This window comes from Lynx canadensis, chromosome D1, assembly GCF_007474595.2.
Source record: "Lynx canadensis isolate LIC74 chromosome D1, mLynCan4.pri.v2, whole genome shotgun sequence".
Classification (NCBI taxonomy): domain Eukaryota; kingdom Metazoa; phylum Chordata; class Mammalia; order Carnivora; family Felidae; genus Lynx; species Lynx canadensis.
The window spans coordinates 65,090,954-65,108,269 of NC_044312.2; the positions used below are offsets into that span (position 1 = coordinate 65,090,954).

At 38.4% G+C, this 17,316-nt stretch overlaps 1 protein-coding gene across 1 annotated transcript in view; it reads right to left on the reverse strand.

Annotated features, from left to right (window-relative positions):
- The window catches only part of RIC3 (RIC3 acetylcholine receptor chaperone), a 50,887-nt gene that overhangs the window by 15,514 nt on the left and 18,057 nt on the right, over nt 1–17,316 (reverse strand). The window contains exons 3-4 of the mRNA XM_032595073.1: nt 16,413–16,506; nt 4,663–4,808 (exon numbers count right to left, since the gene is read on the reverse strand). Of these exons, the coding sequence (XP_032450964.1) occupies nt 4,663–4,808; nt 16,413–16,506 (240 nt within the window). The remainder of the gene's footprint in view (nt 1–4,662; nt 4,809–16,412; nt 16,507–17,316) is intronic.

Sequence of the window (17,316 nt, forward strand, 5' to 3'; positions counted from 1 at the left end):
GAATCACTCCACTGTTAAATGTGTAGGCTCTTCAGCTCTAGCAATGATGGAGACAAGGGGACCCTTTTCTTTAAACACCTAGAAAACCAGATGAAAAATATGACACACTGATTTCCAAGCATTACTAAGTAGTGTAGCATGATTCCCGAGAAAAGGGAAACCGAGCCCAGTGGTCTCACTGAGCTGGGAAGATACTACAATTTAGGGAGACAAGGGCAGCTAGAATTTACAGGGAAGAATACTAGAAAGAAAGAAGCTTTGCAGAGAAAGATCCCCAGGGATCTTCAGAGACAACTCTTCATGCTTTTAATGGAGTTCTGATCTGTGCATCTATGTGAAGGAACTACCCAAGGCCAGGAAAAAACTACTGAAAGGCCTCAAGATTCTTAGAGCTCATACATAGCTGGGAATAGTTCATGTTCCTACTAGCCAGAGTAGAAAGACATTGTGGAGCATCAGACAGAATCTTGAGGTTATTGCCTTACTAGTCTAGTGGGGCTAAATTAGCCAGAGTAAAGGTTGCTCTGGACCCATTCTCACAAATCTTAAAAACAAGCCTGAAGGAATCTGGTAACTTAACTGTGTTAAAAGTATTTTAATGGATTTCTGGTAACTTAACTGTGTGTCAAAAGTAAGTCCAACAGCTATGTAAAGTACTAAAACAAAATACAGAATCCAACGGTGTAAAATTGGCAATATCTATCATCCAGTCAAAATTTAGCAGGCATGCAAAAAGGGCAATTAAATAAGGGGCCATAGCAGGGAGAAAAATTATTCACTAGAAACAGACCCAGAAGATCAGATCAGCAGCCAAGACTGTTAAAAAGCTATTACAAATATGCTTCATATTTTTAAGAAGGTAGAAGACTATATGAATATATAAGAAATGGAATATGAAATCTATAAAAAAGATCCAAATGGAACTTCTAGAAATAATAATATCTGAATTAAAAATACACTAAATGAAATGGAGAGCAGATCATATACTACTGAAAAGGTTAACAAACTTAAAGGCACAGTAAGAATAATTATTCAAAATTAAGCACAACATGAAAAAAAAAGAACGGACCATACATTGATATTGACCTGTAAGGACAATATCAAAGGTCTAACAAATGTACAACTAAAGAACCAGAAGTAGGAGGGAAGGAGGGGGGGGGGGGGGGGGGGGGGGGGGGGGGGGGAGAGAGAGAGAGAGAGAGAGGTGTCATTAATAACAGCCAAAGTGGTTGGGGCAGGGGAATCAATCAAGGATCTAGGTTTTCACCTTAAGAAACTAGAAAAAAAATAGCAAATTAAACCAAAAGAAAGGAAATAGTAAAGAACAGAAATCAATGAAACAGGAAACATAAAAGTAGTAAAACAACAACAAATGAAACCAAAACATAGTTTTTTGAAAAGATAAACCTGTCACCAGTCTGACCAGAAAAAATTTAAATTAGAGAAAGAACAAATTACCAGTATCAGGACAGAACAGAGAACATTACTACAGATCTTACATACATTAAATGAATAATAAGGTAATATAAACAGCTTTATACTAATAATAGATATGACAATTTGGATGAAATACGTAAATTCCTTGAAAGAAATAAACTATCAAAGCTCAGTCAAGAAGAAATAACCTGAACAGCACTGTATCTATTAAAGAAATTAAATTCATAGTTATGTAAATCTTACCAAGATAACTCTAGGCCCCAATGGTGTCATCAGAAAATTCCATACTTAAGAAAAAAATACCAATTATGCAAAGTCTTCTAGAAAATAAAAGAAGGAACACATTGCAATGCATTTTATGAGGCCAGCATTACCATGAAATCAAAACCAAAAAGATTACAAGAATGAAAAACTATAGACCAATTTTCCTAAACACAGAAATAAAGAGTCCTTAGCAAGTTGAATCCAGCAATATAGAACATCATGACAAAGTAGAGTTTATCCCAGGAATGTAAAGTTGTTTAAACATTCAAAAATCAATGTAATTCACTGGATTAACAGATGAAAACAAAAATAATATGATCTCAGTTGACAAAAAGTGTTCACAAAAATTCCGTTATCTATTCATGATTAAAAACTCTTGGCAAAGTAACACTAGAAGGACACTTCCTCAGTCTGAAAAAGAGCATCTGTGAAAAACCAACAAACAGCTCACATCACACTAATGGAGAATGTGTGAGTGCTTCCCCCTAATATCAGGAAAGCAAGGATGTTTGCTCTCACCACTTGTATTCAGTATTGTGCTAGAGTTTCTAACCAATGCAATAAGGCAAGAAAAATAAGAGACATACAGATTGGAAACTCAGAAGTAAAGCTGTCTTTATTCACAATTTGATTCTCTATGTAGAAAATTCTACAAAATCTAATCCTAAGAAATCTAAAGAGAAAAAAAAGCTACTAGAACTAAGTGTGTTTAACAAGGTTATAGGAAACAAGGTCAGAATACAAAAATAAATTGTATTTCTAGGTAGTAGCAGTAAGCCATTAGAAATTTTACACTATCACCAAAAATAGGAACTACTTAAGCACAAGTTTACAAAACATGTGCAAGACCTATACACTGAAAACTATAAATGCTGCTGCGAAATTAAAGATCAAATAAATGGTATAATATAAAATGTTCATGGATTTGAAGATTCAGTATTGCCAGGATGTTAATTCTTCCAAATTGACCTAAAGATTCAATGTGATGCCAATCAAAATCCCATTGGGCTTTTTCATAGAAATTGACATACTGATCCTAAATTTATGTGAAAATGAAGGGCTAGAATAACCAAATAATTCTGTAATAAAAGGAAAAAAAGTTGAATTTACACTACTGGATTTCAAGACTTAATATAAAGACACAGTGATAAAGACATTGTGATACTAGTTTAAATATAGACATGATTTCACACATGTGACATTTAAGAAAACAAATGACCAAATAAAAAAGAGAAACAAAAAAAAACAGACTCTTAAATTAGGGAGAACAAACTGGTAGTTGCCAGAAAGGTGGGCGGGCAATGGATGAAATAGGTGAAGGGAATTAAGAGTACACTTATCATGGTGAGCACTGAATAACATACAGAATTGTTCAATCATTATATTTTACACCTGGAACTAATCACACTGTGTATTAATTATACTTGAATAAAAGAATTCTTAAAAAGCGAATCCAGAATAGACCCACACATACACAGTCAACTGAATATCAACATGCCAAAGTAATTAAATGTAACAAAATAAGTAGGAATAATTGGACATAAACTTAGAAAAAAATTAACCTTAGTCCTAATGCCTCACACAAGATAGAAGAACTAGCTCGAGATGGATCATAGGCCTAAACAGAAGCTAAAACTACTTTTCTAGAAGAAAAACATAGAAGGCAAACCTTCAGTTAGGCAAAGATCATAAAAGAAAAATGATAAGCTGAACATCAAAATAAAACTGCTCTTTGAAAGATGCCACTAAGAAAAACAGCAAAACCACTGTTTAGGAGAAAATATCTGTAAAATACATAACTGATAATAAACATATCCAGAATATGTAAAGAACGCTTGCAACTCAATAAAAACAATCAACCCAATGAAAAAACTGGCCAACAATGTGAACAGACACTTCACTAATGATATAGAGATGGCAAATAAACACATTAAAAAATGTTCATCATCATCATCATCACTGGGGAGATGCAAATTAAAATCACAAGTGGGATACCACCATTCATTCACTAGAATGGCTAAAATTAAAAAGACTGACAATACCAAGTGTTACCAAGGATGTGGAGTAACTACAATACTCATACGTTGCTGGCTGAAGGCAAAATGGCGAAGCTATTTTGGAAAGCAGGTTGACAGTTTCTAAAAATGTTCAATACACACTTAACTTTTTAAATAAAAACCCAGAAACCTAATTCCTGGGTATATACTTAAAAGGAATAAAAACATACGTCCACAGACTTGTATGCAAAAGTTGATAGCAGCTTGATTCGTAGCAGCTCAAAGCTGGAATGTTCCTACACTAGTGCCTGGAGAAACAAACCACAGTATATCCGTGTAACAGAATACTACTCAGCAATTTAAAAAAGTGCTGATACACTCAACATGTGAATCTCTAAAGCATTATGCTAAATCAAAGAAGCCAGAAACAAAAGCACATGTGCAATATGATCCATTTATATAGAAAAGGTAAAACTATAGGAACAGAAAGTGGTTAAGTTGTTGCCAGGGCAGAGTAAGGGATTAGTTGCCAAGGGGGAGGGAACTTACTGAGAAGATGTTAACGTTATCACGATTGTGGTATAATCATACCACTTGACACATTTGTCAAAACTCATCCAACCACACACTTAAAACCGGTGAGTTTTATTGTATTTACATTTTATGTTTTTTTAGGTTTTCATTTATTATTTATTTTCAGAGAGACAAAGAGTACAAGCTGGGTAGGGGCAGGGAGAGAGAGAGGGAGAGAGAGAATCCTAAGCAGGCTTCACACTGTCCGCACAGAGCCCGGTGCTGGGGCTCAAACCCACTTAACTATGAGATCATGACCTGAGCCGAAATCAAGAGTTGGACACTCAACTGACTGAGCCACCCAGGCACCCCTACGTTATATTTTTTAAAAATTTCTAAGAGCTCTTTTCTGGGCTGACAGCTAACCAAGAAATGATAAGACATTGTTTACCTTCCCAGTCTTCCATGTAAGGGGCTTCCTCAGCTTCTTTCTCTGGAGTGGGTCTGTCAGTGAATTTTCCTTCTTTCATGACCCTGGTGATTTCTCGGAGCTGATGCAGCAAACGTTTTTCTTGGTCAGAAGTCACAGTCTGTGCTCTGCTTAGAAATATCAGACAACCCAGCCATTTAATGGTAAATACTGCTGGGCAATGAATATAGACAATACTATGATCTGTCTGGATCCTAGAATAGGAAGTCCAACAGCAACAGATAAGTATTCTAGGAATTGATTATGGAATTGCATAGCTGATGACTAGGTATGTTAGTTCAGTGTTCTGATTTTACAAATGCAGACACTAAGGCCCAGAAAAGATCAAGTGTTTGCTCAAGGTCTCACAATGAATTATGGTCAATACTGGGACCAGACCCAGATGTTTCAGCTTTCAGTTTCAGTTCAATCTCTAAGAAATTTCACCATTACTCTTATTACCCATTTACTACAAGCCACTTTTCTTTGAAGCAAGGTCATTAAAAGAAAATATGCTGGCCCATTAGCCTTAACTAGGGAAAAATATGCTACTAGGCCAACCCTGGAATCACCAGGCTGCATCTATTTGTGCAGAAATAAAGATATGCCCTAACATTTCAGAGTTAGGTCATTCTAAATCAAATCACCTAGACCAGAGAAACTCAAGCCCACAGAGGGGGAATTCCACATTTATTCTTATGTCTAGTTCATGTCAGCACTTGAACTATGACTGAAGTCCCCTGACTTCTGATAGCATTCTATACAATTTTTTTTAAAGTTTATTGAGAGAGAGAGAGAGAGAGAGAGAGAGAGAGAGAGAGAGAGGAAGAGAGAGAATCCCAAGCAGGGTCCATGCTGTCAGCAGAGAGCTTGATGCGGGGCTCAAACTCATCAACTGTGAGATCATGAGCTGAGCTGAAACCAAGAGTTGGACATCAACCAGCTGAGCAAACCAGGCATCCCTCTATGCAATTCTTAAAGCATAGTGCTCGAGTTCCAGTTTAGAAAACCTGGATTTGAGTCCCAATTTAACTGGACAGTTCTAGGTACATGTCTGTAAAAATAAGATGAGGCTCAAGGATAAAGGCAGGACTATTTTCTTTGAGACAGAAGCACTGTATCACACTCATAGGCAGACAAGGTTCTACTTGGAAGATGGAGAACTGGTTTGGGACCGGTATTAAGCAGGATTTAACAGAAGCTACTTATTCTCTTCTTAAAAATCCAGAACATTCAGAGGCCATATAACACTCCTGAAGGAAAAATGACATTCAATACTGGCCTCATGGAGGTGCCGTCAATTTTTCTAATCAGCTAGTCTGAAGCCTGTGTTTTTATCCTTAGTGTAACAAACTTAAACCTTAATGACTAACAGGAAAAAAGTGTTTCTCCCTCCAGTGTTAAGATGGATCCTGAGAAACTTAACAGAAACCCATGGGGGAGGGGAAGGAAAAAAAAAAAAAAGAGATTAGAGTAGAAGAGAGCCAAAGCATAAGAGACTCTTAAAAACAGAACAAACTGAGGGTTGATGGGGGATGGGAGGGAGGGGAGGGTGGGTGATGGGTATTGAGGAGAGCACCTTTTGGGATGAGCACTGGGTGTTGTATGGAAACCAATTTGACAATAAACTTCATATATTTAAATAAATAAATAAATAAATAAAAAGATGGTAACTGACGGTGCAACATTTTCACAGACCTCAGTGGGAGGAAAACAAAACCACCATGAGCTCTACTTTTTCCACACTAAATGGCCTCAAAGCCATGAACTGAAGAAGCCTGTCTGTTACATATTCAGCTAAAATCTTACATTTATTGGGCCTCTTACAGCTCTGTTCCTCCTATCAGTACAGGAGTCCTGACTTGTCACAACTGCTCATCAGCTCTACATAACTCCTAATTCATACTATTAAAACAAGATGCCCCCCTCTGTGGGGGGCATCTGGGGCAGCTAGGGCACCCCTAGCTAAGAGAGCTTATGTGCTAGTATTAAAAATATATAAAGAACTTATAAAACTCAACACCCAAAAAACAAATAACGCAGTTAAAAAATGGGCAGAAGACATGAAAAAACATTTTTCCAAAGACAACGTACAGATGGCCAACAGACACATGAAAAGATGCTCACCATCACTCATTGTAAGAAAAATACAAATCAAAACTACAATGAAATACCACCTCACACCTGTCAGAATGGCTAAAATTAGCTACACAGGAAACAAAAGATGTTGGTGAGGATGCACAGAAAGGAGAACCCTCTTGCACTGTTGGTGGGAATGCAAACTGGTGCAGCCTCTCTGGAGGACAGTATGGAGAGTCCTCAAAAGGTTAAAAACAGAACTACCCTATGATCCAGCAACTGTACTACTAGGTATTTACCCAAAGGATACAAAAATACTGATACATGCACCCTGATGTTTATAGCAGCACTATCAACAATAACCAAATTATGGAAAGAGCTCAAATGTCCATCAACTGATGAATAAAGAAGATGTGGTATATGTATATAATGGAATATGATTCAGCCATAAAAAGAATAAAATCTTGCCATTTACAACAACATGGATGCAGTCAGAGAGTATTATGCTAAGCAAAGTAAGTCAGAGAGACAAATACCATACGATTTCACTCACATGTGGAATTTAAGACACAGAGGAACATGGTGAGGCAAGGAGAGGCAAACCATAAAACAGATTCTTAAGTATAGAGAACTGAGAGTTGCTGGAGAGGAGATGGATGGGTGGATGGGTTGAATGGGTGATGTGTACTAAAGAGGGCACTTGTAATGAGCACTGGGTTTTCTATGTTAAGTGATGAATCACTAAGTCTTAGACCTGAAACTAATACTACACTGTATGTTAACTAACTGGAATTTAAATAAAAACTTGGAAGAAAAAAAAAGCCTATGTGTTTATCACAAAGCTCTTACTCTTGGGCTGCACATGTTACTTCTCTGGACTGTCCCCAGGGCATTTTGGTTTTTACTTAGTGAAACAATCTGGACTATGTTTCCTAACTCCTAGAAAACCAGAACCCCTAATTTTAAAAGGAATTGCTAGGCTAGAAGCACAAACAGGCAACTGAAGCATTCTCAGAATCTAAGTTAAAGCATCCTCTTTTACCTCTGAACAAATATATTCCTATTGTCCATATCATGTATTAGGCAATTAATCATGGCCCACCTTACATCTTCTGAATTTATGTAATGAATGTTTTTCATAGATTCCTCATTGTCTCAATTTGGTTTGATAGTCATGGAAGGCACTGATAAGTTCAGGATGGTGTAGGCACAGTGCCATGAACATTGCAAGTGCTCAATAAGTATGTGATAGTTTAATTGGTCCCCATTTCCTTACCATGCATTTTCTCCCATCTTCTAGAAATCTGGCTTCCACTCCATCATTTTACCACAACTTGTGAAAATCATCAATGATACTTTACTCAAGTCCAAGAATCTTTTCTTCACATCTCATTCTTCTCGACTTCTCTGTACTGTAAACTATTCTTTCCTTGAAATGTTCTCTTCCCTTGGCCATTGAAGACATTCGTAATTCCTCCCACTTCTTTTAACCATCCCTTGGATCTCTGATCCTGGCTCACTTTCCCCCATCCACCTCCTAAACACATGGTTTTCCTGAGGGATCAATCCTTGGGCTCTCACTTCATTCTTATAGTCATGCCTTTAGGAAGCTAACCCAGTATCACAAATTAAACCACCACCTCTACATAGATGATGCCCAAACTCTACCTCTAATCTTGACTTTTCACATGAAAACCAGTATCATCTAGGCATTTCCACTTAGAGGTCTTGCCGTTAATGAAGTTAACCTTAAATTCACTCTTCCAGGTCCTAGTTGGCCCAGGATAAGGAAAAGCTGCATGAGCAGCCAGGTTTGGAGAAGTTGGGGATGGCAGATTCTAAGATGCTAGAAAAATGGAAGTTCAAGTTGGAACTTTTAAGTTTTATAAAATCAGAGGAGCCATCAAGTTCTGAATCCAAAAGTAAAGCATGGAGAGAATGAAACAGTTTCTTATAACACCATTCAGGACTAGAACAGAATGCAGACCAGCAAAAGACTGCAGGCTACTGCCACACAGTATGATGCACCTTACGAATTTGATCTCATCTTTCCCCATGGCCCTTACTCTTACCTCCAACCAAATGACTTCCAAACTTGTGTCCTTGTTCCTGACTTCAATACCCAAGTTTCCTATTGTTGTTGTAGATCATACATAACATGTTCTGATGGCACCTCAACCAAATTCAAAGCTGAACTCATGATCTCAATCCCAAAGTCTCATCTTCTTTCTCCTCTTCCGTGTTTTTATCTTGGTTGATATCATAACCTTCCTTATAGTTTGGGCTATAAGTCCTCCCAACTCATCTTTAGTTCTTTCTTCTCCTTCACTGCTCTTACCTAGTTTTCCTTTGGGGGGACAAATTCCTTTTCTGCTCACAGTGCAAAGGTTACAGTGAGGCTATGCATCCCCTCACCTCTCCCCTTCAAAGGTGGCCACATGGCCCATAGCCAATCATCACACTCCATCCCTTGGTTGCAGTGACTGATTCAGTGATATATACAGGATCCAAGTTAGGGTAACTGTACTTTCTCCTAAGACTTGGTCTTGAATGCAGCAAAGCCAGATCTGAAAACTTTTCACATTAATTCATTCTAGCATCAGTCCTTGAAGAGACTGTCCATTTGTTCCTTCCTCTAAATCCCCAGAGCTGCTCTGGTTCCCACTCTACAACCTGGATCTTCAGCTATTCTTTTGATATTGTGACCTACCCCATACTTTTCCAATAAATTCTGTCACCTTCTCCAAGTTTTTGCTACCCAGAGTTGGCTGTTTGCTATAAAGGAAACCCTGAAAACAGCATGTGATTTTTTTTTAAAGTTTTTATTCACTCATTTATTTATGTAACCTCTATACCCAACATGGGGCTCGAATTCACAACCCTGAGATCAAGAGTCACATGCTCTTCTGACTGAGCCAGTCAGGTGCCCCCAGCCTAGGACTTTTTCCCCCCTCCATCAAGTCCCTTAATTTGGCCCCTCATTTCCACCCTCACTGGCCTGTTTATTACCTTTTGCTAGAACTTTTTCAGTAACCTTCTAACATGTAGTCACTCTACATATCACTAGAAGAATTACTTTTCTAAAGCACAGAAGATCATGACATTTCTCTTCAAAAGCCTTCAGAGGCATTCCACTATAAAGACAGAATTCCAAATTTCTCAGCCTACCATTCAGGGCCTTCCAGTCCGGGCCTAGTTTACTTTTCTAATTTCTTCTCCCCTTACTTACCTCCCTACCCATTTACCGCAGCCCTGATGTTCTCCACTCTAGTTACCTAGGACTACATGCTATTCCAAAACCATGTCTTGACTCTTTCACCTTGTTTGCTGCTTATGCCACCCTCTCACTCTGAAACATTCCCACCCCCCGAACCCTGCCTGTGGAAATCCTTTCATCCTATAAAGGCTTATACAAATTATTTCTTTTCCATAGAGCTTCTGTGGTAGACAGAATGATGTTCCCTTCTCCACTCCCCAAATAAGTCCACATCCTAACCCTGGAACCTAAAATGATACTACTTTATATATCAGGAGACTTATGGTTGCAGATAGAATTCAGGTTGCAAATCAGCTGGCCTTAAAATAGAGAGATTATCCTGGGTTTCCTGAGAAGGCACAATGTAATTATAAGGGGTCCTTAAAGATGGAGGACAGAGGCAGAAGAGGTCAGAGTAATATGATGTAAGAAGGTCTCAATCCACTATTGCTGGCCTTGAAGATGAAAGAAAAGGTCCACTGAGCCAAGGAATGTGGTCTCTAAACGCTGAAAAAGACAAGGAAATGGATTTTCCCCCAGAGCCTCCAGAAGGAAATGCAGTCCTGCCACCTTGATTTTAGCCCAGTTTAAGACTTCTAACATAGAGAACTGTGAAATAATAATTGCGTGTGGTTTTAAGGCATTGTTTGTGGTCATCTGTCACAGTGGCCATAGAAAACTAATATACATCCCTGGAGTATAATTGCCTGAGATATAGTTCCTTATAGAGAAAATAATACCTGCCATTGACAACCACACAGGGCTGCACAGAACAAATCAAGCTAGGTGCCAAAGAAGATATTCTTATTATTGCTGAAATGGCCTGCTTTATTTAAAGTACTTTCTTTATATCTACCTCATTCTTTCAACATATACTGACATTGTCAGTGCACCAGCACTAGGAATAAAAATTTGAACAATAAAAATTTCCTGTCTTCAAGAAGGTTATAGGGCATTAGGGAGGACAGAAACGTTAATGGAAGATCAGAAAGTAATAGGATGCTTAATATATTCAGCAAACCTAGGTGGCATGGGAGCACACCAGAGGGATGTCTGAGTTTGAGGTTCAGGGATGCTGAGAAAAAAATGATGTCTAAGTTGAGACCTACAAGAGAGAGTTAAAAATGAGGATATATGGGATAGGGGTCAGGGAGACACTCAATAAAGGAGAAAAGTATACGCAAAGTCCTAGAAGCAAAAGCAGATGAGTATTTTAGAGGAAAAGCAAGTAGTCATTGTGGCTGGAACACAGAGGGAGTGATGGAGAAAGCAACAAAGGTAGGTAGAGTCATGTCACCCACACCATGTAAGCCAGGTTAAAGATTCTGTACTTTAACAAGAGCAATAGGAACCCGTTAAAGGGTTAAGAGAAAAAAAGATAATCCATTTGTTTGGAAGAGAAAGCGAATCAAAGAGAGGCAAAATTAGAGAAGAGGAAACCACATGAGATACCACACAGGACAGTCCTGATCTATGTCAAAAGTCAAGGCTCAGGGCAAGATCCCTGATGAGCAAAGATGCAAAAACTTCAACAAAATATTAGCAAACCAAATCCAACCATACTTTAAAAGTATCATTCACTATGATCAAGTGGGATTTATTCCAGGGATGCAGGATGGTTCAATATCCACAAATCAATCAACATATACATCACATCAACAAAACAAAGGATTAAAACCACATGATCATCTCAATAGATGCAGAAAAAACATTTGACAAAATTCAACATCTATTCACGATAAACTCTCAGCAAAGTGGGCTTGGAGGGAACATACCTCAACATAATAAAGGCTATATAGGATGAACCTACACCTAACATCATACTCAGTGGTGAAAAAGTGGAAGCTTTTCCTCTAAGATCAGGAACAAGACAAGGATGTTCACTCTTGCCCTTTATTTTCAACATAGTACTGGAAGTCCTAGCCTCAACAATCAGACAAAAATAAATAGAAGGCATCCAAACTGGTAAGGAAAAAGTAAAACTGTCATTATTTGCAAATGACATACTATATACAGAAAACCCTGAAGACGCCACCAAAAAACTATTACACCTAATAAATGAATTCAGTAAAGCTGCAAGACACAAGATATACAGAAATCTGTTTTATAGAAACCTGCATTTCTAAATACTAATAATGAAGTAGCAGAAAGAAAAATAAAATGTACGATTGCACCAAAAAGAATAAAAGAGAAATAAATTTTAAAAAATATATTTATTTATTTGTTCATTTTGAGAGAGAGACAGAGACAGAGAGAGAATGAGAGCAGGGGAGGGGGCAGAGAGAGAGGCAGAAAGAATCCCACGAATCCCAACACAGGGCTCGAACCCACGAACTGTGAGATTGTGACCTGAGCCGAAACCAAGAGCCAGATGCTTAACCAACTGAGCTACCCAGGAATAAATTTATTCCACCGAGGAATACATTTAAGGAAGGAAGTGTGTGTGAACAAAACTAACACCATCTTGTACAAATCCACTATGATGACCACTCTGTGACCTGAAGCCTTCTTCAGTACAGCACTACCCTCACACACATATTCTTTTTGCTTGGACACACCCTTAAGTAGACCCTTGGGGTATAAAATCCTTGAATCTTCTCTGGAGATAGGACTGTGATTCTGAAACATTTCTTCCCAGTTCTCCCAGAAATACTGCCCAATCTCCAGGGCTATAAAAGCAGGTCTTATGGGAAGTGGGTTGTGGAGATCTACTCATTTTGCAGCCACCCACAACACACTTCTGCTCATAGGTCCTTTTAATAAACCATTTATTGGCATCTGGATTCCTCATCCTTCCTCTTCGATCTTATGTCACCTCAGGCCTTTGGGGATCATTTTGCATATATCTCCCTTTCATAAATAAGGTGAAAGACCTATACTCTACAGCCTATAAAACACCAATGAAAGAAACTGAAGACAATACAAACAAATGGAAAGATATACCACAGTCACCAACTGGAAGAATATTGTTAAAATGTCTATACTACCCAAAGCAACCTACAGATTCAATGCAATCTCTATCAAAACACCAACGGCGGGGCGCCTGGGTGGCTCAGTCAGTTGAGCGTCTGACTTCAGCTCAGGTCATGATCTCATGGTTTGGTCCTTGAGTTCAAGCCTGGAGCCTGTGTCCGGCTCTGTGCTGGCTGCCCAGAGCCTGGAGCCTGCTTCAGATTCTGTGTTTCCCTCTCTCTCTGCCCATCCCCGACTCATGCCCTGTCTCTCAAAAATACATAAATGTTAAAGAAAAATTTTTTTTGAAGAACAAAACCACCAATGGCATTTTCACAAAACTAGAATATAAAAATCTGAATAGAACCACGAAACACCCCAAACAGCCAAAGCAATCTTGAAAAGGAAGAACAAAGCTCAAGGTAGCACAATCCCAGATTTCAAGATAAACTACAAAGTTGTAGTTATCCACTATGGTACAGTATGTACTGGCACAAAAATAGACATATAGATAAATGGAAGAGGATAGAAATCCCAGAAAAAAACCCCACACCTATGTGGTCAATTACTCTATGATGACAAATGAGGAAAGAATATACAACGGAGAAAGTATAGTCTTCAATCAATGGTGTTGGGAAAACTGGACAGCTACATGCAAAAGAATAAAGCAGGACCACTTTCTTACATCATACACAAAAAATAAACTCAAAATGGATTAAAGACCTAAATGTGAGACCTGAAACCATAAACTCCTAGAACATAGGCAGTAATCACTTTGACATCAGCCTTGGTGACTTTCTTCTAGATAGATCTCCTCAGGCAAGGAAAACAACAGCAAAAATAAACTATCAGGACTACCCTAAAATAAAAAGCTTTTGCACAGCAAAGGAAATCATCAACAAAATGAAAAAGCAACCTACTGAATGGGAGAAGATATTTACAAATGATATTTCCAATGAGTTAATATCTAGAATATATAAAGAACTTTTACAACTCAACACCAAACCACCTCCCCACCACAAACAAATAATCCATTTAAAATAGGCAGAGGACCTGAACAGATATTTTCCCAAGGAAGACATACAGATGGCCAACAGACATATGAAAAGATGCTCAACATCACTAATCATCAGGGAAATACAAATCAAAACCACAATAAGGTATCACCTTACACCTGTCAGAATGGCTAGAATCAAAAAGATAAGAAATAACAAGTGTCGGGGCACCTGGGTGGCTCAGTTGGTTGAGCGTCCGACTTGGGCTCAGGTCATGATCTCATAGCTCGTGAGTTGGAGCCTTGCGTCGGGCTCTGTGCTGACAGCTCAGAGCCTGGAGCCTGCTTTGGATTCTGTGTCTCCCTCTCTCTCTGCCCCTAACCCACTTGCATTCTGTCTCTGTCTCTCTCAAAAATAAATAAACATTAAAAAAAAATTTTTTTTTAAAAAAGAAGTAACAAGTGTTGGCAAGGATGTAGAGAAAAAGAAACCCTACTGCACTGTTGGTGGGAATGTACACCGATGCAGCCACTGTGGAAGACAGTACAGAGGTTCCTCAAAAAATTAAAAATAGATACACTATATGATCCAGTAATTCCACTACTCGGCACTTACCCAAAGAAAACAGCACCATTAATTCAGAAAGTATGTACCCCTATGTTTACTGCAGCATTATTTACGACAGCCAAGACATGGAAGCAACCCAAGTGTCCATCAATGGGATGAATAAAGAAGATGTGGTGTGTATATATGTACACACACACACACACACACACACACACACACACACAGAGGAATGTTACTACTAAGCCATAAAAAAGAATGAGATCTTGCCATTCACAATATGGATGGACCTAGAAGGTTATTATGCTAAGTGAAATCAGTCAGAGAAAGACAAATACCATGATATCCCTTACATGTGGAATCTTAAAAAAAAAAAAAAAAAACAAAAAAACAAAAAAAAAACACCCAACACAGAAACAGACTCAAATACACAGAACTGGTGGTTGCTGGTGGGGGAGTAGGTGAAATAGGTAAAGGTATTAAGAGGTATAAACTTTGTTATAAAATAAATAAGCCATGTAGATGAAAAGTATACCACAGAGAATTTAGTCAATATTGTAATGATTTATGGCGACAGGTGGTAACTATACTTATTATGGTGGGCATTGTGTTTATACTGAAACTAACGGAACACTAATGCCAACCTCAAAAAAGAAAAAAAAAGGTAAAGGCATTCATTCATTTTCATTCATTCACTCATTTTTCCCTTTCAGCTAATACTTTTTTAGGGCCTACTGTTGGCCTGTGCTAGGCTCTGGGAATAATACAGATAATCCCTACCCTAGCAGAGGTTAGAATATTTTGCACAGAGACAGAATTATTAACTAGGAATAAATAATAAGACATGGTGACTGGTAAGACACAGAAGTGAAGGAAAAGGGAAATCAGGAACAATATCTGATTTCTGCTTTGGGCAATTTAATAGATGGTGGAGCCATTTGCTCCTATTAAAGGTGAAGTAGGGTCAGCTGGGGATAGATGAGGATTTTCATTTTGCACATTCATTCATTCATTCATTCAAGAAACATTTATCAATTGAAGATGGGCAGTTAATCGAGGAGATGTGTTCAGTAGGACCCTAAATACAGAGGTCAGGAAGTGAAGGATCTTAGCAAAGAATGCCATGATTTACTCTTCTACCATGATAATACATGTATACAAATGCTTATATCAAAAGTATTATTTTTCAACAGTAGGAATTTCCTTAGTATCTATTATGTGAACACAGTGAACAAAACAGACTAAGTCTGTCCTCAATAAGTTCATATCCCAGCAATGTATGCCATAAATCCACAGTCCCACATGCATCCTCAACATGCCTACTACAGCTGTTTTCTGCCCAAGGCTGCACCCTCACTTCTCCTTCAGGCCATGCCATGCTTCCAGGAGGTGAATGATTACAACTGGATATACTGCTTCAAGAAGGAAATTTTGCTGATCATAGGGACAGAAATAAGGACACTTCAATTCTGACTCCTGGATTCTTTCCTTAAGCTATGTCCTTGGGATGGATACTGTGCTAAGTATGATACGTAATCTTTTTCTGTCTCAAGCAGATTAAAAAAGGGCATAACTTTAAGTAAAACCAGATTATTAGACAGCTATGAAATCATCTTCAATAGAACCTGGCTACTTGGCCCTGCAGCACTGCTCCTAAACTTGCCCCTCACAATAATGTGCACACACTGAACACAGACTCTTGAAAGCTGAAACTCTGGTAAGCAGATGGAATGAAAATGGAAATGCTTAGTGAGAAATCATATGTAAATGACAAATAAGTTAACGATTATATAAAATGAAAGTAAGTCGTCCAGAAATCAAAAGCAAAATTTTGAACTGATTCTCTAAATGGGAAATAGCCTGAGTCCTCTTATGTGAAAACCTACCTCTCACCATTAGGTCCCACTCTGTTGATTAATTTTTCCATGGCTTCCTCAGTCTCCTTCAGTTTTTCTTGCAGTTGAACAAGCTCAAAGTTGGCTGAAAAACAAGCATCACTCTTAAGAACCAATCATACACAACTTCCAAAGCTCTTTTCTGAAACTGGCTGGCTGGGATGCCCCACCCTACTGGGATTCCACCTGGTTGTGAAATTCAGAATAGAGGCTCCGAGTCCCTCCAGCTGGTCCCATCAGGACACAAAGGGTCTCACAAAGAGGTCAGACCTCAAGGATTCGTGTTTAGGGAGTAATGAACAAATCACTCTCTTACACACAGAAACACAGCAGACCCAGCTAAAGAAAATACCTGGGAGTGAAAAAATACCCCTACATGGTCACCCAAGAAGAAATGAAGAAGATAAACATAGTCCTTCTAATCCAAGTGATGCTGGGGGTTAAAGTACCAAACCTGCAAGGTACTTCAGAAAAGGAGTTAAGACCCTGAAAAGACCAATATTTCACCTGCACCCAAAGTTTGAAAACCTATCTAGAAGATAATGGTTTAAATATTATGCTTCTTCAGTAGGGGAAGTCTTGAGCTAGGGCTGAAACCTCCCTGCCCAAGGTTTCCAAACGACTCCTTTGGGGTGAAATGGTGTAACCGTGGCTCCCAATATTCTCAATAAAGTTCAACAGAGATGACATCTATCTACCAAAATTAACATTAAGACCCTAAAAGTAAATCAGAAAAAAATAAGTCAGTGAGTACACGAAATGAACTTTAAGGCAGCAGGAAAATAAAATGCTGTTTATTATGCAGAAAATCCAGTTTTTCTGTTTCATACCTGAGTACCCTTCTACTGAGATATATTTAGGAGATCACTGTAAAATATAGTATCTCAAAGGCCTT